This window comes from Oryzias melastigma, linkage group LG6, assembly GCF_002922805.2.
Source record: "Oryzias melastigma strain HK-1 linkage group LG6, ASM292280v2, whole genome shotgun sequence".
NCBI classification, from domain to species: Eukaryota; Metazoa; Chordata; class Actinopteri; order Beloniformes; family Adrianichthyidae; genus Oryzias; species Oryzias melastigma.
This window is the reverse complement of record NC_050517.1, coordinates 28,341,957-28,366,758: the sequence shown is the minus strand read 5'-3', so window position 1 is coordinate 28,366,758 and position 24,802 is coordinate 28,341,957. Positions and strand designations below refer to the sequence as shown.

The following is a 24,802-nucleotide window of genomic DNA, read 5'->3' as shown; positions in this document are numbered from 1 at the left end:
AGTGATCCAAACGTTTCCAGTTGGTCAAAGCAAAAGCTGCTGATGTGATAAACTCAGTGAAACGTGTTGCCACTTGTCTTTTGTAACCCTTGTGCTATCCTAGGTATGTTAAGTTTGGGGATGTGGTCATCTGGACCCCATAAGACAGCGTGCTAAACATGTTTTTTAATTATTTTTTTTATTATTATCTTCGCTTCATTTAGAAGCATCTGCAGAACACTAAAACCACATGAAGACTGGACAAGCAGGTCTGGAAGGAGAAGTGAATAAGTAAGCATTATTTGTGTAGCATCTTTAACAGATAAAAATCACAAAATGCTTTACAGAGTAAAGAATTATTTCAACAATAAAGAAAACAGAACAAAATAAGTAACTAAAAGTTGCCTGAAGGGAAAAGGGGAAGAAATTCCACAGTGATGGAGCTACTACTGCAGAAGTGAGTCTTGGGGCCTTAAGTAGGTTTTTCTGTTTTTTTCCTTCAATGTTACTCTTCTACTGTTGAGCATGGCAGTGGAGGGCTCATAATGAGGGCTTGTTTCACACAGAATCTGCAGTCCTTCCACCTGGTGATTTAAAAATCAACCCCTTGAGTGAAATGTGAGGTCATGTGACCAGTTGAGACAACATGAAAATGGAAGACAAATGATTGTGTTGAAACAATCCAGCTTTAGTCCAAGTCAGGAGGAACAGACTTGGAGGACTTGGATGAGACTTGTTGTACGACTTGAGATGGACTCTTTGATTCAGAGATGGTTAGCTGGGAAAGCCCTTCCTGGTGACTTTATTTCTAGCTAAATCTTCTTGGATGACTGAGCCGCGAACTTCTGCAGCATTTCACCTTCAGGGAGAAGTTGGATTTTTTGTTTGGGAGAAAGCTTGCATGTGGAAAGGAACCTCAGCTCCACAGACGGCGTGTCAGCAGCTTCAACTGTTTAACCCAAACATGGAAATGAATGCTGAGGTGAAAAACAAACTTCCTCTTTCTGATCCAAAAGGAGTCAAAGCAGCAGCTTGAGCACGAAGCTCTCAAGAGCCTCCAGTGTTGACATTGTCATGGAAACGCTGGAGGAAGCAACGCTGCAGGTCCTCAGACTTGTTTTCCTCCAGAAGAAACAAACGATGACGAGTCGTTTGAAAGTCCAGAAACTCAGTCAACAACATTGTGTTTTGATTCTTAGCATGAAGCTCAAATGGATCCGTTTGATGGAATTTCTACTTATTATTATAATAATCAAGTTTTTGTATCTTCATGATGTAATTTTTATTATATAACTAGGATTTAAGTTCAGTTCATGATGTTATCTATTATGATTGATGCTTGTGGGAACTTCTGTGTTTGATATTTTATATTAGGAAGCATTTTATATATGATAAGACATGTTAATATGTTAAAAAAGTGATTGAAAAAGACAAAAAAGAAAAAAAACAGTGGGATACTTTAGTATGCATCTGTGGTACACAATACGGATTATCTACGGGTTTTTCTTCTGCGGCCAAAGTTTCTGCTTTTCTAACTGCTGATGGTTTGGTGTCACAAAACAACAACAAACAAAATGAAAATTTAACAACAATAATGGAAGTTTTTAGATAGATGGACATCTTTTATTTATATCTTTAAAAATAAATCTTAGTTTAGAGCAACCTGTTGCTCTTTTATCCCTTTATTATGGCTCTTTAGCTTTAAAGAAAAATGCCAACGATTGGAATAAATTAGAGTTAAGTTTTGTCATTTCTGTTTAGATTTTTACCATGTCAAGCAACTAAGCAAAAAAAAGTTTAATTTACTGTTGGAAATGTTGTAGAAATTATTTTTAAATTTGTTGTTTTTAATCTATAGTCAAATAAAACTTTTGTTAATTACCCTAAAGTCATGAAGGTTTTGAACAAATGTGGTTTAAAATGGTTAAAAATGATTTAGAGTTGTGTGTTTTCAATAAAAAGCTTAGGTTATTCTAAAAGTTTAGAGTTTTTTTTTAATATATTCTACAAAAATGCTGTTAATTTTTTAGATTAGAAGGTAAAAATCCCACAAAATCCTAATTATAAAAAATATTATGCTTGACTGCCTTGCTTTTTTAATTTAAATACAGCTGCTGCAGCAGGAGGACCTCTTTTTACACAGGAAGGATTTTATTTTGAAAGGAACTAGTATGTGTTGATGTCAAAACTAAAAGAAGTTACAAGAAACATATAGACACTGTTGTAATAAATCATTAGTTGCCACAAAAGCATAAATATTGTGCATTTTTACATGATAAAGTGGAACTTTGTGACCCTTGTTGAGTTCTGGTCTGTAAGAAACTAAATTTAATGGCTATTTTAGTGTCAAAGGTTGCAGACTCTTGGTTTAGAGTCCTTTCAGCATCAAAAAACAGATATTTTCCCAGTTTTTAAAGATTAAAAAACTAAAACTTTCTCAGTGGATGAGGAAGGACGGCCATGGAGAACCGGGTAACACCATGGAACCGATTCGTGGGGAAAGTAAACGGAATGTTTTAAACAACTGTTGTGCTAAATTCACAAAGTTTTTCTCATATATTGTTTTATTCCATTAGTATAAGCAATTTTTTTATTGTTACTTGCTTTTTAGGAAATAAAAAAAGGATTTTTCTGATTTTTTTATTGTTTTCTGACACTTAACTCAATCTGAGGCAAAATTGTGACCCAAAAAAATGGACGTTTGAACCGGATTGGTGCATTCCTACTTTGAAAATTAGCGTTGTTTTCATCCAAAAATGCACAAAAAATTAATAATTTTTTAAAATTGCTTTCCATTCTATTTATTTATTTGACCACTTTAACCCCAGAGCTCCAGTGTGTATGCTCTTTGATTTACTTTAACTTTTCAACCGTTAAGGCGATCAATGTCATTCCAGTAGATTTTGAGGGAGAAAAGCGGCTCGTCGAGCCGCTTTTCTCCCTCAAAATCTACTGGAATGACATTGATCGTGGTAACAGTTGAAAAATTACAGTATGTTAAAGATTTTATGTTTAAGTGTCACCAAAGGTTAACGTCTCTCAGGGCCAAATTAAGTCTTAGTAACAAAAAAAATAATATTTGGGGAAAACAATCATAGTAACAGGTAATAAGAGTTTTTTAATTTCATGTATAATGACAATAAAGACTATTTCATTTTTAAACTGTTGACTCTAAATGACCGAAAAGCTTTTGTAAAATCGATTATATTTTGCTAAAATGTGCAAAGACTTGCTAATCTTATGTACATTTATGAACACAAGGTTTCTGTAAAGTTAAATTAATTTATTTAATATGTTTTATTTGAATTTATAATAATACTGAAAGTTATGTTGGAATTTTTTTATACAATTTCCTCTTTACTTTTGTTTTTATTCTTGTTTAAATAAAGTTTTTTTCCATGTAAACTCACCTCACCGGCTTCAGGTTGTGGTTTGTGATTTTCTGCTACCGACTAAAGAGAAGTATCAGTATTTCTGAAAGCTACGCTTTCTTAAACCTCTACAAACATTGCTTTTAAAAAGCTATTTGTGATAAGAACAAATCTGTCATGCGCGCAGAACTAAAGGAACATCTAAAGGTTACAAAGTTTGGAGGAAACTCTGAATCTTTCAAACACGGACGGATTAGAGATCTGAAGTTCTTCAATCTGTGTGGTTTTTGCTCTATGAAGAACCTTGGACTTTATCAGGGAAGGAAAAAAAAGAGGAAGATGGCAGTTAAGAAAGTCCGCGCGCGTTCAACTTCAATATTTGACCACATGAAATAGCATCTAAAATGCTTAGAGGATGGGGAAATTTATTAGATTCCCTTTGAAGTTAAGTTCAACCTATTGTCTAAGGCTTAACAAGAAATTACAAATAAAAAAAAAATCAGGATATTTTAGGATATTTAATAAAAACTTATATTTCTAACATTTTAAGGATTTTTAATCTCATGTTTCAATAAACAAACCTTCCAGTTTGGGGGCAAATTCTAAAATCTGCATGGAATCAAACCTTTTTTTTAGTCTAAAAATTCTTTCTTCAAGTAAATCCCAGCTCGATGAAGCTGCACCGACTCTCTTTCTGCATCGCTGAGAACACTTTTGAACTTGAATAAACTGTTCTTCAATTGCTATCACTTCCTTTGGGCGTTTTTCAGTAATGAAAGCGTTTTCATGACTCGCAGACTATACGACAAATACAATCAAAACGTGTTCAGTCGGTAAGTTGAGGAGGACAGCTTGTAATCCGATATGTCCCACTGCTCGGTTCAGGATGAGGAAGTTTGGTTTCTAAAATTAGCCCAAGTTCAACAGCATTATCATCAACAGCCTGTGACATAATTATTTTTATTCACTCTATTGTCGGTCTATTTTTAGTAACTCTTTTATGGAGAGCTGCCAATGCCGCAGGTGGAAGTGAGCAAATGAACGTTAAAAAAAAAAAAAACTCCAGTAGAGGATGCCGGCTTCTTCAGAATTGTATGAGAAGTTCAGGCCAGAACTTCTGGTGTTTCCTGTTGGAGGTTGATCAGGAGTATCTGGACCTTCAGCCTGCAGAGTGACAGAGAGCTTCCTGAAAAGGTGATGGTTTCTACTGACAAACTGCTTTCTGCAGATGCTGTTTGTAAAAGGATGAGAAGGATTTTAGAGCCTCATTTGTGTTCGTGTCAGTGAATGAAGAAGAACAAAATATGGAGAGAAAATAGTATCAACCCGATTTGGGTGTGTGTGTAATTCTTGGTTTGTAACTCATACAGTGTATTTTGTGCATAATTATGAAATAAAAAATTCAAACACACATACATAACTTGGAACTAACTAAACGTACAAGTCTTTAATAATTACGCACATATCTTTTGATCTGACTCTTTACAAGTCTAAAGATTTGTCTGTAAGTGATGCGTTTAAATGCTACCAGAATCAGGTTTCTTATCAGCCACTTTTAACTTAGATTGTGAATATTATCTGGTGAAACTTGACATTTTCCCACTTTCTTAAACGGATATGGCTGATAATTAATATTTTAATAATTATATTTTTTTTCAAACTTATATTTTTGACAATCTCTAAATGGTGAAATCCCAAAGACAAACGTCTCTGACTAGAAATTTTGCTAAATGGTTGAGTTTTGTTGAATCCACCCACCTGCTAATCAAAAACTACACCCCTAATATAAAAATATATTTTGCTTGAACTTGTTCTATTCAGCAGCTAACCAAACAAATAAGGGATGAGAAGATAAATGCTTTTTTGTTGGACAGATTTTATTGCTACAATAGAGGGTTGTGAATCTTAGGGATACATTTGTATAAACCCCTGTTGTATTGGAGCTAAACTTTATATTAAGGGTACGAAAAATGGGGTCAAGAAATTAAAAAATGTGGTGTTTTACTTTCAGAGTCAGTGAGCATCCAGTGGTCATTTGATGAACTGCAATACTTATTTCTTCTGGGTTTACTTCAAATTAAAAAGAACAGAAGATGGGGTGTTGAGAAAAGCTAACATGGGCCAGTTTTTACAGACGACATTATTTCTGCTGTTTGCTATGATAACTTTGACTGCAAACAGAATAGTTTGTAAGTTGTCAGGATCTTCTTGGTTGCGCTCCACCTGAAATCACCTTTGCAGGTCAAGGAAAATTTCCCCTCTATTAACTTTCATGTGTCATGAAGAAATCATCATGCTGAGATACAGCTACGTCATCAGCAAACGTGATGACTTTTAATGGTTTTCTCCACTTTAAAGATCAGTTCTGATGAAAAAAGGGTTTTTAACATGTTCTTCTGGCATTGTTCTCATGATGAAAGGGTTAGCTCCTAATGAACTATTTCGGACAACCCGACCACTTCAAATGCCCCCAACAACTGGAGGGCTAGGGGAAGAATTCAGATTTGGCCTAAGATTAACGTTTGAGTATTTCTGCATTCAAATCGATGTATTAGGAGCAGAAAAAAAGCAGGTTAAACAAGGTTGTAATTGGGGTACATAGAAAATACAAGCTCCCTGCTCTGCTCCATTCTGATGCATCCACTTGTAGATGAAGACGGGAATCTGGCTCATGTTGTACGGCTGCAGAGCTCCATTACTGCTCACCATTTTTGCTGCCCCGCTAATGTTAGGTTAGGGGTCCCGCCCACAATTAAAAAGCAAATTTCAAATAAACTACTGCTACTCTGCAGAAACTATGTCCTAGAAAACAACAGGTTTTTTTGTAAATCTTGGCTAAAAACAGCATAATCATCAATAAAAAACTACTGAGAGCGCTTTAACAATTAATCTAAAGATGACAAAAGTTGGTCTTGAGGGTTTCTCCGTCCTGAAATGAAGCTGATCTAATGCAGATTCATCTCCCTGCATCATTGATCCAGCTTGATCCACAGACACTTATTTTTTGGGTTTATCGGTGGTTTTTAATTGTAAATAACTAGTAACTGGAAATGAAATGGGTTACTCAACGGGTCCCTCGCCGTAATGGATCTGAGGAAAGAATCGGGACATATATGTGAAATTATTAAATTCTTTTTTGGCTTAACATAATTCCATGTGAATGTTGCAGAGACAACGGGTTGTCACGAGGAGCTGCAGATGCTTCAGGGAAGCAGATTTATGAACTGAAAGTGGCTTCATCCTTCTGTTCCTGCTCCGACAGCGACCGTTTCCCTCTGCTGCAGATGAGAGAGACCAGGCTGGCGCTTCTCTTTATCAAAATAGTTTATTTAGAAGGCTTTTGTCACAAAAGCAAGACATGGCCCGTCTCTAAACGCCCTGCTCCACCCCTCGAACGCCTCCAACTAAAAGTCTGACACAAAAAAAAAAAAAACACTGGTTTATCGTTTAAGAGCTAAGAGGAAAAGAAAATGTTGAGTTAAAAAAGAAAGCAAATACTGCACGCACATCACTGCTGTCTACAATCATACAGTTGAAAGAATTTGACTTTTTTCTTATTTTTTGTACAAAGTGAACGCAGCGGAAAACGGTGAAGCAGGTGGCGCTTCAGTGAAGGTCGTGATCGATCAAAAGAACAAGATGATAAAAGGGGGCGGAGAAATCAGGTTCAGTATAAATCTGTTCTTGAGAGGAAGATACTTCCCGCCGCTGAGCTGTCATCGCACAACAAAGCCTCAAAGCCCCCCCACCGTGTGTCCAGGTACCCCTCCCCCTCCGCGGCGCCGACAGGCGGAACAAAAACGTCTTCTCAGAGGACGTCCGAGCGCCTACCTCCACGACAGCCTTTATACATGAACCACACACATTTTTACAGGTCCTCCGGAGGGCGGGGCATCAGTACGTCACCCCCTCGCCCTCGCCGTCTTTGGGCTCACGAGGCGGAGCGAGCAGGCAGACAAGGAGGCCGCCTCCCCCTTTATTTGGCAGGGATCTTTGCCCGTTTCCGTGCGATGGCGTCCTCCACGGCCTTCAGCTGCTTCAGCAGCTCCTCGCGGCGGGACAGCGTGTTGCTCGGCTTTCCGGAGCCCGAGCTCGACCCCCCAGCTGGAGCCGAGGCTGCTGGCGGCGCTTTGCTTGACGGCGTTGTTGGGATTTTCCCAGAGGACTTGATTGGAGGAGACAGAGGGCGTTTTCTGAGAGAGAAAAAGATATTTTAGTCAGACGTGCTTCACTCAGTTTAAAATCAGTTGATTGAAACTAAAGTTCGTATTTCCTAACAGAAGACATTGTTTTGTAGGACTGATCACTAGTATCTTTTTTCGTCTTATCTTTTTATTTCACGTCTAGTTAAACGGTTCTGGTTCAAAGGACTGCATTAAGTTGTGGAATGTATAAACTTTTGTCCTTTGGGGATAAATAAAGTTCTTAGAACTGATCGGATCAGCATGTTGAGGAGGATGTGGATGGTTGTGCTATTTTTGCTCCACGAGTTGCTTTTTTTAGACTCACTTTGTTGTTTTTGTTGTCCATTTCCTTGTCATACTACGAACCAATTCAATTTTGCTCCTTTCTTGCACAGCTTCCCTGTTGTCTTTTATTGTTCTTTGTTGCTGTGTACGTTACACTTCTCTGTTTATGGAACAAATCCATGCAAAAGCTGTCTATCAGTGAAAAATCTGTGTTGGTATGATGACAGCGAATATGAACAGTGTTTATCACTGCAGATACTTTCTAAAATAACCTGACAGGTGAAATCTCCAAAGTAAAACTCCTACACTACACACTTTAAGCACTTTTCTCTGACAGACATGAACAATTTCCCACGTTTCTCTCTTAAACTCTCAAAGTTCAAACCTTTGTGGAAAGAAAAGTCCAGAGTTAAAGAAAAAAAATGTGATCACGATCAAAGATTTATGTAAACTGAATGTATCTGTACATGGCAATGAGGAAACTGATTAACAATGTTCTACAGCCAATCGGGAAGCAAAAAAAAATCACTGATTAGTCGACTATTAAAATAATCAGCATCTTACTTTTGTTTTCCACTCAAACCCCCAACTGCCAGCTCAACACACTGAGCCTCTTTGAACAGCTCTACACCGCGACCAAAACAACAAGATCTCTTGAGAACCAGATTGTGTTAAATGTTCAGTCATCCTAGCAGTTTTTGTTGTTATCAGACATGTACTACTTAGTTTTTATTTGGGCTGGGTACTGAAACAAAACTCTACCATGTTGCTGCCAGTATCAAATAAAAACGCAGACTGACGTGCTTCGTAGTGGCTCAGATAGGAACGAATGAAACCATGCAGCAGGTCAAGCACAGGGTTTCAGTCAGCAAAGCGAGCCAAAGTTCTGCTGAACGTCACAGCAAAAGGCTCAGAATTACAGAAATACACTCTTGGGATATATCATGATATGCATTTTATCGTGAGACATGTATCATGATATCATTCTGTTAGACAATACAAACCCCTTATATAAAGCCTAACTTAAAATAAAATAAATCAAAATCAGAAATGAAAAGCGTCTAAAACCGAATATGAATCACAGATTCTTTCTGTGGCTTAAACTGGAATTATATCGTGAATCAAAAAAAAGCCCCAAAAGCCAACTGCTAACACGATTCTGCTCCTGAAATTCCTTTAAACCTGCAAACATTTGCTATGAATGTGTTCAAATTCTCCTCTGTTTAAATCAGATACCAGAAGAAAATTCTTCCTGCATGTTAAAAAACAAACAAACAAAAAAAAAACATTTTTTAGATTCCAAATGACCTCTAGAACCAAAACTTCCGACAAAAAAAAAAGAAGACACAAACCGATCAGGATTTTTATCTTTTCTTTGCATCTTAACCTAAACAAAACAAAACATGTTGCTCATTCTGAAATATTTATCAATTTTCTTCTTTAACTTTCTCTTTAATCTATTCTCTCATTTTGTAGCAAAAAACTCATTTGGGAACAAGAAAAATGTCAATTTATTACAGATTTTAAATAACAAATGCAAATGGATAATACAGTGATGACAATAAACCACAAATATCAGCTTTTGTTTTGATATCCGAATGAATGTTTACAACATATTGTAAACAATATACTTTTTACCCCTCGAAAACATCAAACCACATTTGGTAACAATTTTATCTTTTTTGTTTCTAGAGGAATAACCACTTTATTTTTAGAAGTTTTGGTTCAAATTTGTTGCTTGAATCCATGAATGAGTTTTTGTGCGATAACGCTAACAGCTGATCAGACCGGCTGCAGGTAACCAGCGTGCTGACGCACGGTGAATTGCGGTTCTTTTTCCGGTTTTGGTTTTACTGTAAAGCAGGATGCATCAGATGTGACCTTCAGCATGACATTCCTGCGTCTGTGACGACAAAACAGTCCGACTGCAGGGAATCAAACCTTTGACACCTTTGACATTTAGACCCAGGCTGGAAAAAAAGGTCATGTTTGTTTTTCCCTGACTCACTTATGTGTTACATTACCTTCGAAATTAAAGATTCAATCACTGCATGACTAAAAGAAACCAAACGACTTTCCTCTCTGTTCCTTTAAAAAGGTTTTCCTGCTCCAAACTAGCCGTACTAGTTCAGACGTTCCTGCATGTGCCGTCATGACTGTGGAAATGACCTGGAATGAAGCTGTGTTCCTTCATGCTGCTGTAAACGACCAGTCCTGTACTGTCTTCAGTAAAACTTTGCTTTTAAAAGACGTTATGAAACAAGTAGATATACTTTCCACTGAAACAGGTTCATACAAACAAACTGACTCTTGAGTAACCACATGCTATTTATATGAATGTAAACTCAATCGAGAGCTGTGAGTTGCAAAGATAGAGTTAAAAAAAAGTCGCATCTGTGTTTTTTTGCTCTTTTTTCCTGAGAATCTTGCTTTTCCAGGCATCTTGTTCTCATGAATGCATCTTTATCAGATAAGATCCTCAGATGTGAACAATAACATGTTGGTGTGTTGCAGTAACAGCAGCAAAATTGTTTATTGGAGCAAAAAAAAAAAAAGACTGCTCTTTTAGTGGAGGCAATTTTAGGATATTTAAGGACATTTTCTTTTTAATCGGTTCCTCAAACAATAAATCGCATCAAGAAAGCTTTATTGACAGACTTGTGTTTATCAGGGTTTACAGTCGATGTGAGGACATCTAATTTATTTATGAATTTTAATTTATTTATAAGAAAAAAATGAGCAGAATCATTTTTGGTGTGCCTCAGAGATCTGTCCTCGATCCACTCCTTTTTCTAACATCCATTTGGTGACATGCAACGCAGCACATGATAATGATAGTCTGCTAACATGTGACCCGGTTTACAAAAATAGTATTTTACTTTTATAAATCAAATAAAGTTCATGGAAGTACCTTTTGTTATCGTTCCTATTTTTTCTGAAAACACCAAACGCCTCAGAATGAGTTCTGAAACTCCTCTGACAAGTCTCCAGAACAACCAAAACGCACGAGTACACCGTCCTAAAAGCTGCACCCACCTGTCTCCCTGGGCAGCTGGGAGTCGAGGTCCTTGTCCTCTGGGGCGATCCATTCTGGGAGACATTGGGGGTCGACCGGGCATCTTTTTATCACGGCCTGAAAAATACAAATCATGTATTTATATTTATGGTCATAGGACATCAGCAGGTCCCTGCTCCGAGTCTGTCCAATGAATGGATTCAGAGATTTCATTTCTACTTTTAAAGTCAATCTGGAAGCTGAGGGTTTCCTGCCTGTTTCCGTTCTATGTCCAAAAGTTAAAAGGAAAAACATCTAAACAGAGCTGTAATACTGAAGATCCAGCATTTTGAACATCTCTATTGTAAAATAAACTCATGGAACAGTTTCGACTTGTACCTCGAGGCCCCCCATTTGATCCTAAGAAATATAGAACAGGACGGTTTGGGCAGAGTCGCTGTAGCCACAGTTGATCGACAGAAAGTGAAGAAAACATCAGAAAGTGCCAATATAGCGCTAAGCTATATTTCCTCTTTACTGCGGTATTCTTCTTAGCCGCCCTAAATCTTCTTTCAAACACCGTTAAATTCCTGTTATACACGATGTACCACAAGTAAAGCAAGAAAAGACGAGCTGCTAGATGACCTCCATTGCTGATGCTTTTCTAGTCATCACTCTACAGTGACATGCTAGCGGTCTACACCATTCAGAGGAAGCGAGGCTTAACTGAGCAGAAACACTCGAGAATTAAATGGACCGTACCGTACCACTCCTTACCGAGTCGCTCAGAGGAAACGAGGCTTAACAATGACATACTGTAACATTATCTGGACCATTGAGAAATCATGATGGTGAAAATACAGATATGAAAACAGCTGTTGATGGTCTAAAACCTTAATTCAGCCTCGTTTGTTTGTTCAAGTTGGATGAGGCGCATTTGGGGTGTAGACCGATGATGTAGTTTTACGTCGTAGAAGTGCGACTACGGCAAAAGCAAAGCTAATAACAACAATGGAGGTCATCTAGTAGTTAATTTTTTCCCCGCTTGGCTTTTGGTACGTTGTTTACACAAATGGTTTGATGTTGTTTGAGAGAAGATTGCTGGCATTGTTTTGTTGCAATGACCTTCCGCCAATCTACAAGTATCAACAGTAGCTCAGTGCTCAGTTCCATTTTTCTGTGGACCTTCAAACCAACTGGGGCTCAAAAATGGTATGGTTCGGTCCAGCTCATTGGGTTCATTTTATAATGGAAACGCTAAAAATACGAGACTGAACCGTATCGTTCAGTGGAAACAAGGGTGAAGCAAGACTTTTTGGCTTCGACTGGGTGAATGAGAAATTGACCCAAATGGTTCTTAAAGCGTTACAGACCCCTGAGATAAAGGATTGTTGGAAGCAGCTCAGAAGTGATTGTGGAACCTGACTATGATCATTGTTCCTGCTGCGTTTGTGGTCTCTTACCTCTGTCTGGAGACATGGCCATCCTCTTGCTAAGAGGGGAGCCCGACCTGTCCTTGTCTGACGGGAGGTACCTCTTTCTGTTGCCTCTGTCTCCCTGCTGCCCAAAAAAGATGAATAATTCAAACAAGACTTTCAGAACAAACAACAGATTCATGTAACTGACAGAAAAAAAGTGTTAAATTTCAAACGAACCACATCGATATGAGTCTGAACATCAATAGTAATTTAACTTGAACATGAGGTCGCTTCAGTGTCTGCAGGAAAAGTTAATTCTTGGTAAATTTCACAACAAAACTCCATAGACTTTAGTAATAACCTTGTTAAGCAGGGTCAGTTTGATGTCTTTGTGGGAACCTGAACCTCCATAGTTTCCAGGGGGGCCACCAGCCACAGGTAGAGGATGCACAGGGGGGCCTCCCCTATTACCAGGCCCAGATCGGGGCGGGCCACCACCCCCTCTGGGCGGAGCTCCAGACTGGTCCGTTTTCCTGCGATCGTCCCTAAAAGGTTCGTCTTTCTTTGACGGTCTTTCTGCGGTGAACAAAAACAGCTCCTTAGCCTAAAGTTTCTGTAAGACTGTGGGCTGTTGGTGGAATACCCACCCCTGGTCTTGTCCCGACCCGGGGGGGAGCGGTCCCGCGGAGGCCTGCGCTCCTTCCGGGGCTGGTTGGGTGTTGGCGAGTGGGAGCTGGCGGAGGACACCGGGCTCGCAAGGTCGGCGTACATGTCGTCGGAGTCGGCGCTGCGCATGGAGCTGCTGGACGATGCAGACGACACGGACGAGACGCTGCTGACACTCAGCGACCTGAGGAGAGACCAGCGCACTGTGATATCTGCACACGACACAACAGCGACCGCAAGTATTAAATCAAAAAACAGAATTCACAGCTTTTTCTTTTTCCACATCATACATGTGCGAGAAGCCTCAGCCTTCAGAAGAGTCGGCTGCAGCAGAGAATGGGCGAGTACCTGGACTTCCTGGATCCAGAGCGAGAACGCGACAGGGAGTTGGAGGATGATCTGGATCTGGAGCTGGAACCAGTGTAACTGCTGCCACTTCCACTCACACTCCCACTCACAGTTCTCCTGAAAGAGATGGAAAGAAAAAAACCCGGTGAGAATCAAGAGCTTCAGTCAAACAACACAACTAACGTTTCTGTTAAAACTGAAAGATTCTGCATCTTAGACTGAAAGATAAAGATCATCAATTCAAGACCCTACCGTAAATCGTGACTGATCTTAGTGTTGTTATTGTTTGAGTTATTTTTTTAACAAGAAAAATGCATACAATAAAATGGAATTGAGTCATACAACAACAATAAGCCAGGGTCATACAATTCAAAAATGTAATTGGTTCAGATGTTCAAATATAAAAACATTTGCTGGACTTCACATACTGGTTAGCTGGATTACAATAAAGTGGTAAATTTTTAACAAAGGAAAATGCAGAACAGAAAGACACATTTGCTTGTTTTTGGATGTGTGTTTTGAGACAATTTTCCTTTTAAGGAGAAATATTAAATGTTATTGTGTGAAACATGAAACCACAAATAAGCTTGAATAGATTGTTTTTAACCACCAATACATTCATTCAGGATTTTTTTTCCAACAAATAGCTTCCTCAGAGGTATGACTGAGCGTTCCATTTCCTGCTGAAGGCACACAAATCATGGCAGGTAGAACTCAAAACATCTGCATTTGTTAAAACTGATCAAAACCATTGACTGTAACCTATATGAGAACTAGACTGAGTGACCCCCCCCCCCTATTTTTGTGTAAGTTATTTTACTGACCAATCAGATGCTTCATTAAAAGCAGGTGGTTAAATTGTTGCAGTTCATCAGGGTTCCTACATGATTCTCAAGCTAAATTTAAGACTTTTTAAGATCTTTTTAAGACCATGCAAATGTAAAAATTAAGACCGATTTCTCTGCCTAATTCTCGGCCCAATGGATGAAGAAAAAAACTAAATCCTTGTCAGTAACGGAGTAACGTAATCTATTACAGTTTCAATTTCAGTAATTAGATTACAATTACTAGACTACAGGAACACCCCTCTAAACACGTCTTTTTTTTTTTTTAATCAGTGGTTGGCATCTAGCGTGATGTTGATAAATGCGCTTTACTTACATAATTATGGTTAAAAAAATGAAACTTTAGACCAGAAAAGTCATACGGACAAGGTTTGAAACTGCAACATATTTAAGACCAAGATATCAAAATGTAAGACTTTTTTAAATGCTTTTTAAGGCCTTTTTCCCTCATTTTCAAATTCAAGCCTTTTTAAGACCCAGCGGGACCCCTGGGTCATATAAGTTGTAATGTTAACAAGTATACAAGTGTTTTATTTAAATGTGATTTTGCAATAAGTGCAAAGAACTGCGCACTTGAAAAGAAAAAACGGAATTTTTGTTTTATTATTTCTCTTTGTAAAATAAATCATCTGTGGAATAGTAGGATTTTGGGAATTATTTTTTCTTGCTCAATACATATCAAACTGTGAGCAAATTGTAACGATCCCTAGTGTTAATACAGTGCTTCTAAGTTGATGGGTTTATCTTTTATTTAGAAAGGCTTTAAAGTTTAAACCGACCGTTGCTCAACCAGCATGTCTGTGCACGCTCAAGCAGAGTGGCATCTTTTATTTATTAATTATTTTTTGTACTCTATAATTATGTTGTAAAAGATAAGGACAATTATATACAGAGAAGGTCCCGGTTCAAATCCTGGTTGGGATCTTTCCGAGTAGAGTTTGCATGTCACTCCAACTTCCTCCCCCATGCCAAAAACATGCTTCAACAGGGACTGAAATTCACTTTGTTAAATGGGGGGAATTCCCCCTTTACTTGGTTCTCATGGGATGGGGGGGTTCGACACTTTTGGGGGTGGGGTTATTACTTGTGAACTTGGCTGCAGATCTTATGTAACTCATATCTCAGAATAATACATAGCTTTAATTTGAGGTATTATTCTCCCCTCTGTACTGTCGAAAAGAGTCCCTGTTTAGATGTCAACAATGTAGGGTTAAAGGAGAAAAATATTTGTCAACATGGAGGGCTCTCTAGGAAGAAGTTCTACCACTTTGGAGATTCAAACTATCTTTTTACCTCAGACAACTACATTTGATGCTGACTATTAATCTGGTCACTGGTCTTCACTGGTCATTGAGGCTCCATCAGAGTTTTCAATATAGACTTGTGACCTAAGAGTTCACAGGAAACCACAAAAACCTGAACGCTCACAAACGTTAGCTTAAAAAAGCTCTATATTGGCGCTTTCTAATATTGTCATCACCTTCTGCCAATCGACAGGTGGTGAAAGCGGCTCCACCTCAACCACTCCACTTTTCAATGGACCTACAACCAATGGAGCCCCCCCAAGAGCCCCAGTTCAGTACCATTTAATTGGTCCATTTTACAATGACAATGCTCAAAATACTGGACCGGACTGCTCAGTGGAAACAAGGCTTTATACAGTCAATGGTGCATTAACAGATTCTGTGAATGTCTTTTTCTAAAGTATTTGCTCAAGTCACACTTTATTTAAAGAAAACAAAACTCTGCACACATAGAAGACCCAACTACAATCAAACTACTGTTTTCTAAATACCAGCAGCATAGCCCGTTGTGTTGTTGACTAGTCATACTTCCTTGATTTTATGGTCAAAGAAGATCAGATTATGATTATTTTAAAGATTTGTATTTTCCAACAGTACACATTTGTTTTGCTGGAGCAACAGGTCAGCAGAAAAACACCTGATCTGGAAAAAGCCTTCAAAGGCACACACAACACCCACATGCTTACCCCGCAGCCTGTCACGGACGGTCCCATCACAACATTCTGTTCGTCTCATTTGGATATATTTTCCACATTTATAGAGGATCTCCTGCACAGCAAACCAACTCATTTGAATACTTTGGGGGCTGTTTTCCAGCTCGGCTTTTTTGCACAAAGGTGTAAACTCACGCCTCGTCTGTGCACAGGTGTGTTTCTGTCTCCTTTGCGCCGCCACTGACGTGGCGGGGGAGCAGATGAAAAGTGCGTGCTGTTTTTAAGGTCATCCAGGTCCACTACTGGGACTTGTGTCCATGTTCTTTAACAATATAATCTAAAACTCTGTTTTTAGGGAAAAATAAAATGAGAGCAGAAGTGTAAAGACTCTTTCCAGGAAAAGGAATATGATATTAGCTGACAGCCTGAAAAAAAAAAGCCTCTAAGGTTTAACATCAGAGATGCTGCTGGCACTTTGACAAGTTGTAAATCGTTGACTGTTTATGCAATCTCCAGGAATCTACCAATTCTGACACGAAAATCTGCAAAGACTTTGGATGGCATACTGCAACAATTCGTGAAGCAAAGCCGCTTTTCTGTCAACAGAATCAAGCGACTGCGTTGATTGCAGAAGCGCTTCACAACTGAAGTGTTGCATTTCAGCACAAGGCTGCCTTTCTCTACTTCAGAATCCACTGCAATTACAAATTGTGTCAGCAGTTGAAGAATTACAGTCGTCGAAAGAATGGCAATGCTGGAGCTAAAGCTCTGGTGTTGAAGGGTTAAAGAGATCATCAATCAGGAAATGGAGACACTATAAAAACTCTTTTTTTACAATTTATAAAGAACCATTGTTGAGGAGTTTCCAGCTCCTTGTGGTTTTTCAGGTTTCAAATTCCAAAAACGTGTTTGATTCAATTTACATGACTTACTTTACTCATTATGTCATAGATATCTGCTTCTGACCTACTGAGACAAAGAATTACAACACCCCCTAATGTTGCAAACTATTGGGTTATCCAGATAGTAAAATCTTTGAGGAATCAGAACCATTAGGGTGTCTCCCCATAAGATAAGTCGATCCACTGTCACTTCAAAAGCACAAAAAGCAGCTTAACAAAACAGCCACAGATAGTGGGAAATTATTCCTTGGTACGATTTTTCCTCAAGATAAAGGAAAAACAAAGAGCTTTCTTGCTCTTTTTTGGCTTCTAGCTTTTCTCCACAGAGTAATTATTCTCTCAGTGTTTACGGCCCACATTACCAACAGTAGCTCATCTGTGACAGTTTTGTATGGACAGTAAGTTAAGAGAAAGTCTGTAATGATTGATCCTATTGCTGCTTATTCACTCAACTCCCATCCTAATATTCACTTTAGAGTATTCTCTAGTAATTTTTTATAAATCTATATTTCAAATATATTTCTAAATCCTTACTTATGAGATATTTGTAAAAATACTTTCAGCTGCTATGACAAGTTCAAAATATTATATTGGTAATACAACTATAAGAAGTATTTTTTGAACTTAAGTGTTCTTTTTTTGTCATTTTGATGACAAACTCGAGACTTTTTAAACCAAACCACTGACATAAATCAAAAGTATTTTGGTTCCTGTCTTTGGTTATACTATCCTGACTGTCTTCAAAGGATACGCTTAGTTATTTATTTTTTTAAATTGCGTCTTTTTTTTTCTCATGAAAGTGTTAAAACAAAGACATTTGACCGCAAATGTTTGTCAAGTGGATACAGCATCAGAATTTCCAATCTTTTCGATCAAGAACTGGACAGAGTGGAACAACATCCATAGAAAATGACTAACTATTCAGATCCAGCCAGAAATGAAGTTGATTCAGTTGCTTTTTTTTCCCTGATATGGATGCCGCCATGTTGGAGCCAGGCATTGTTAGTACTGTATGTGTTCCAATGGTAGCTCCAGACTTTCTTCCCCAAAAAAATGGCTGAGCCGTCCAGATCAGACTGGACCAGTGTGGTAATTAAAGTGTTTCTATAATAACATAGAGCCATTAAGCCGAACTGATTTGTACCAGTTTTTGCCCCCCATTGGCTATAGATCCATAAAAAAAAAAAAATGAAACGAACCAGTTTGAGTGGATCTACTCTTGTCACATGATGAAATTCATTAATTCGCGGAAAGGCATTACGACAATAGCAGGCGTCCAACCAGCGCTATTCCCGACTCAAAATCCAACCCAAAGGATCCAAGTCCTCTTTTCAGCTGTATTCTTCTTCGCCTCCCAAAATCTTCTCACAAAGAATATTAAATTCTTTGCATTCAGCATTTCCCCTCAGGGTTTATTGAAATGATGAGAACATTGTATTGTGCTCTGGTTAGCACTGGCTGTGAACTTTGAAGCATCATCAAGCTCCGTCTCAAAAATACAAGTGAAACATTTTCCTGGAGACACACAAACATTTCCGCCTTTGCTAAATAAATCCACGCTCAAACCAATTATTCTAAGTTCGCTCGTTTTCTATGCACCTCCACCAGGAAATTATTTGCTCGTCTCTGCGGCGTCTTCTCCATATCATTCATTTTAGGGTAACAACTCTCGTTCATCAGGACTGAGCTTGCTTGAAATCCACACCCTTTCCACTTGAAAGCGAGGTACATGAAAAATGTCAAACGTTTTTAAACGTTTTTGGTCTTTTTTTTCTTAAATAACTTGCAATTAAGAAAAAAAAAATCGTGAAAAAAATGTTGAATCATCAAGAACACGTTAAAGTAGTAGCAGAGCAAGAATGGTTATTCTGACTAATATAATCAAGTCTGGGATTTAGGTTTCTTGGAGCCTGCAGGCACTTCCAGTTTGGAACGCAAGGAGGGAGAGGTCACTCAGTCCAGTTATCATGTACAGTCAATAAACAAACTTTAATGGCTTTGTGAGGAAAGTTGAAAGTTTGGGATATTGTGAGTTCCAACAGGAATGATGAAAAGGTGTGGAAATATGGTGTAAAAAATTAGCTTTTTTTCATTCATTTCTCCAAATCCCTTACCTAAATGCTTGTTCAGTTCACTTAAAATAACTTTAATAAGTTGCATCTGTCTTTACCCAAACCATTGATGGTAATTTAACCCAGGAAAAGACTGCTAAATAGACAATATCATTAGAAGAAGAAAAAAACACTTTAGTGCAATTCAACCCTGAGGCAATTGATCAGCACATATCTAAGCGTAAAGCATCACATCTACCGGAGAGACATGCTTCACCAGAAGAACAACAAACAGGTTGGGCGGCTGGTTTTCCATGACAGTTTCCACCTGTGGGCCATGCTGCCTACACACACAAACCCACACACACGCAGACAAAAGCAAACCAGCAGGATGGCTGTTTTTCCCCCATACCTTCCACTTTTCTTCCTCCCTGAATGCTGGCATTCACACACCCACAGTGTGCGACCCTGACAAAAGTTTGCGTTTTTCCTTAAACACCTCACCCCCCCCGCCGTTCTGTATGCAAACATCTGAGAGTTAGGACACACGCTTCAGGGGATTCTGGCGACGTACTTCCTCACAACTAGAGAAAGGTGCTAGCGTTTTTCCATCTGAAATTCCATCTGTCCTCCATGAATGCAGCAGAGTTCAATAAAATGCAAAGAATCAGGGTGAAGACTTGCATAACATAACAAGGCAGATCACTGTAGTGCTATTTTTTATTGGCAACTTAAGTCTGGAAAATGTAAAAACAAAAGTAACCTGTTATCTCCAGCACATTCTGAGCTTTGAATAATTAATGGTTATTCAATCATTGATTTAACTGGGTGTATGAAACTGAACAGTTCTGTCTGGAGAGTAACAATTGCATTCTCCACAGACTCAAGGGATGCAAGATTTTCATTTTAAAGAACCAATAACTTAAGAGCAACTGGCTAATTCCTATTATAAAGCATCAAGTTGTATGTCAATGCTCTTTCTGGCTGACTGTCCCCATGCCCTCATCATCTGCTGGTCACGAGTTCAACGCAGTACCCACTGACCCACAGCTGACTAGCCAGCAGAAAGTTTCTGGTTCTAATCCCAGCCGGGTCCTCCCCTTGGACAGTTGTGTGCTCTCCCTGTTCATTAGTGGGTTTTCTGTGGGCTTTCCAGCTTCCTCTCTCACTCCAAAAACGGGTTTTAAAGGTTGATCAGTGACAGGATGTTGACCCTCAGTGGTGACTATGAGTTGTTATCCATCTCTATAAAAAGTAATTATCAATAATTTCCAGCTATAATGTCTAAAAAAAAAAAAAAATCCAACATCTAGTGAGAGTGACTGTCTTTAAAAAAACATTTAGTGTCAGTTTTGGTCCAGCCTCAGATTTTGTGTGTAAACATTTAAAAAGCTTTATTTGTGGGGGCTTCAGCTTATTTGCATAGACGCAAGAAAGGGGATCCTAAAACTGATCCCTGAGGTTCCAGAATCACTTGCAGCTCTTCTCCCTTCATTGAGGCTTTTGGATTTAAAGGAAAATGCTAACGATTTGAATTAATAGTAGTTTCGGACTTTTGGTTAGTTTTTAAGTTTTGTCATTTATGTTTACTTGTTTTAATACGTCAGATAATCAATATGATGATGAAAGGTTCAATCTACCGTCAGTGAACCATATTAGAATGAAGTTAAAACACACATTCTTATCTTCTGCTGCACAACAGTCTGTTCAGAGGCAAAATTCTTTAACCTCATGCTCTCTTATGGGGTCCAGATGACCCTAACCTTACATTGATGTGTGACCCCTCCCATGAAAAAGGGGGACAGGATTTTATGTCTGCCACGGACACCAGTGAAGATAAAAAATCCTTGAAACAAGAAAGTTCAGAGCGCTGTCTTGTGGGGTCCAGATGACCCTACTTTTAATGTAAGCATGCCTAGGAAAGCACAAGGGTTACGTATATATTTGTATGTATTGATGACAAACATTGGATCGTACACTAAAGTTGTCATTCTACAGTAAAATGGAAAAAAAAGGATAATGATGCCTCAAAGTCATAGAAAATGCTGTTTGATTTATTTACTTTCTTATGTTTTCACTTCAAATAAATCTGCATTATTTGACACAGGGTCCATTTATTTAGAAAGGAACATTTATGCTAAAAACAAAATAAATCAAAATCGTTAAACATAGAAAAATATAACACTCATTCTCAATTTTTATAAACATTTAAAACCTATGTTTACAAAAAAAGGTTCAACAGCCAAAAGATATAAATAAAGTGATTTTTTTGAAAAACGTTGAAGCAGGTTTGTGACAGTCAGCAGCTTTGTTTTCCATTAAATCGCACAATTTGGATTTGCAATAATAAATTCGCCTAATGGAAATATGTAAACTTTGTGGGAAAAAAAAATTGCATTTATCAAAAAAAATGCGCTTGGTGGGATTGATTTTTGAGGTGCATCAAAATTCACAAAACTACAATGGAAATATTTTTTTAATTAAATGAGTCATGTGGCCAACAACCAGACAGTGGGCACCACAAAAGGTCCCACAGCATCACAGATCAAACGCTGACCATGTCATGTGGAATTGTTGGATCCACTGCTCCTCTGTAAAACCAACAACCACTTAAAAAAACAGTTTTTATTCCAGAGCCATCACATTTTTAAATGCTGCTAGGAATTGAGAGCCTTTTAGTATAATGTTTTAACTTCTTGTATGGTTGTTTGGATGTGTGTTTAATTTATTTCAGCACCGGAAGAGGATTGCACTCAATCTCGTTGGAAATGTACAATGACAATAAAGTTATTCTATTCATCTGTAGCCCCTCCCATGTAGCTTGTTCTCCTTTGATAGATGATGACTAATGCCGCGGCGGAAATTTGAATGCATCTGCTGTAATCTAAGTATTACTCACATCCATCACCATGTTTTTGAATGACTAATCACATGAGTTGGTTGTGTTGATTCACATAATTATGACGTAATGGAAACGGTGTACTTGCAAAATTGTGTTTGACATTTCTAGAATTTTTATAAAGTTTTGCGCATTTGTGCTAACGCAGCTATTGAGTTTTGGTGAATAGGAGACTAATCCAAATGGCTCTTGTAGCAATAAGGTTGCAGACCTTTGACCTAAATGTTGTACATCAAAGATTTTTTTGGATTGGTGCTCCAACATGCAGCTTCCTCGATAAAGAGTCATAATTCCATGTCAGTAAGTATATTAAACAATTAGTTGATTGTTTCCTGAAGTTTTCTGCCTCAAAAAGACCCCAACATTTTCTTCACATGTATCAAACTTGGACTTTAGTTTCTTAAAGTGCCACTGAAACTGCATTTTTTTCTATTGTAAAATTGTTCCCAGTGATCTTTTAATTATGATGATGTAAATTTTAGCAAAATCGAACATTTTGACCCAGATGGCAGCCTAGACAAGGAAAATGAAGACATTAATGGATCTATTTGTCCACACGTGGATGGAAAGGAGACTTTGACCCGCCCATGAGTTTTCATCGTCTCCTGATCAAACATGAATTCAATAAATAAATACTCAGAAATGCAGTTTTGTCCTCCATCATGAAAAAAATACTAAGAACACCAAAACGCATTTTTCATTGGGGTGGGCCTTTAAATATTCCTTGACAGTAGAAAGGCGTTTCCTAAAATAAAAGACTGTTAAAAAGGGTTCATTGTTAACCAATTTTTTAGTTATCCTGGGCAGCAAAATCTCATTTATTTGCAGATACCACTGGAGTTGAGGCTCAGTCTATTAACTGTACTTTACAAGAGGAAAACTACTACAGAGTATTAGGGCCACAAAAAAAAGTAATATTACGAGTTTTTTTCTCGTAAATTTACAACTTTTTTCTCGTAAATTTGTTGAAGTCGAGAGGAACCGACAGTCCAGTGAATTTATGCCGTGAGCTGAAGCAGACCAACCAAAGTGTGAAAAGCATCTTGGATTTCATATGGTAAACTGAATGTTTAAAATATTTCAAATGTTTGGAAGTGTCTTATTAATGTTTTATTCCTTCCTTGCAGGATCTCTGCAGATTACGTTGATGAAGCCGGCGATATCCTCGCAGCTGTTCACTTCCAGTCATTTCTTCCTCCACGACAGACCAGATCTCATCCAACTCTTTCACACTTCTGTCTGAAGAGGACTAGTTTTCAGAATTTTCAATGTTCTTGTGCTAACGTAACAGACAATTGTCAGTTCTCAGTGTTGTTTTGTGTTGAGACGGGACGTTTCATTTGGAGGAGGCGGCGTCCGGAGTTCTGTTTACATTCTCCTTTAGTTTCTGCGCATGACAGACACAGGTGGCGAAAGGGCTTCTGGGAAATGAAAGGCAAAATAAAGTAACGGTCCTGATGAACATGTATCTCTGAACTCTTTATTTTACATATGAAACTCCACACTACCAACACTGAACCCGGAAATAATTTGATTTTGAATCACCAAAAGGTTCTGAATTTCTTTGTTTTTAACACGGATCTGGAATTAAATCTTCACAAGATACTCCACGTCTTTCATCTTCGAGCACGGCTCTGAAAAAACAGACAACTTTGGTTCTTTTCTCGTTAATTTACAACTTTTAATCTCGTAGGTTTACTAGTTTTTTTCTCGTAAATTTACGACTTTAAATCTCATGGATTTACGAGATTAAAAGTCGTAAATTTAGCCTAAGACTTTTAAAGTCCTAAATATACGACTTTATTCGCGTAATTTAGCAGTTACGACTTTTTCCTCGCAAATTTACAAGATTTAAAGTTAGAATTTTAAAAATATATATTTTTTATTTTATAAAGAGGCCCTAATACTTGGTCGCAGAAAACAGTTTCATTTATAGACCTATTAATAAAATACCTTTTATGACCTGTTTATTTGTAGAGTCTATGAATGTGTCATGAAAACTTCCATATCTTTTATGTCGCGCCTCCGTTTATGAAACTTTAACAAGGTTATCATTTTCATAATTATCCAAGTGTATCTGGGCATTCTTCCAAAGTTACCTGGGAAGTTTGGAAAACAAAAGATAAAAAGCGTAAATAAACTAAAGCTGGAATGTAAAAGGAGGTGTATCAAAGAGTTTAGGCCTTAGTCACACCTGTACTAATGGGTGGATATGGGCCTTCAGTGGAAGAAAAATAAGCAAACCTGTGCAGGACATGAAAGTTGCCCGCATTAAAATAGCATGACAGGACAGGAATTACATTAAAAGGAAAATGTTTATCAGAGTGGTAGGTGATACTGGGAAGTTGGGTATCGATCCAATACCAAATAATTACAGGTCTAGTATCACCAATACTGATACTTATACCGATACTTTTTTTCTTGAAATGTTTGATTATAGAATCATTTTGGAAATACACAGTTTTTTGTTCAGTAAGTGTATAATAAAACACTGCAAATGAAAATGTTTGTTTACTAATTGAAACAATCTGAATGGAAAATGCATCAAACATAAAACATGTATATTAGTAGTGACATAATACGAAATTAAATAGAAGGAAACGGTACCTAGAGCATAAAAAGCTACAAAAATAAAACTAAAAAAAGTAAAGAAAAGAAAAAAATAACACTGGAATAAAGTTAAACTTAAGTCCCAATAGTTGTCATACATCTTGGTATGCAAAATAAGTTTTCCGCATTTGACCCCTCCCCTGGGGGAGCGGAGAGCTGCAGACCCAGCCACACTTGGGAACCACTTGGTGGTTTAAAAAGATGTAGAAATATAAACATCACAACTAAAAATCCTGCTATTGGTGAAAAAATGTGTCTCTTTAATGACTTTCTCTGCTCTCCAATGAAGGAG

The 24,802-nt window shown here is 37.9% G+C and overlaps 1 protein-coding gene across 3 annotated transcripts in view; it reads right to left on the bottom strand.

Annotated features, from left to right (window-relative positions):
- Window positions 1-6,656: 6,656 nt before the first annotated feature.
- The window catches only part of zc3h18 (zinc finger CCCH-type containing 18), a 43,322-nt gene continuing 25,176 nt past the window's right edge, over window positions 6,657-24,802 (bottom strand). For 2 of the 3 annotated variants that reach the window (XM_024280974.2, XM_024280975.2), the window contains exons 14-19: window positions 13,247-13,363; window positions 12,880-13,082; window positions 12,594-12,808; window positions 12,278-12,374; window positions 10,856-10,952; window positions 6,657-7,543 (exon numbers count right to left, since the gene is read on the bottom strand). In XM_024280974.2, coding sequence (XP_024136742.1) covers window positions 7,327-7,543; window positions 10,856-10,952; window positions 12,278-12,374; window positions 12,594-12,808; window positions 12,880-13,082; window positions 13,247-13,363 — 946 coding nt within the window. In that variant the 3' untranslated portion in view covers window positions 6,657-7,326. The remainder of the gene's footprint in view (window positions 7,544-10,855; window positions 10,953-12,277; window positions 12,375-12,593; window positions 12,809-12,879; window positions 13,083-13,246; window positions 13,364-24,802) is intronic. The other variant, XM_024280976.2, reaches the window with a different exon arrangement.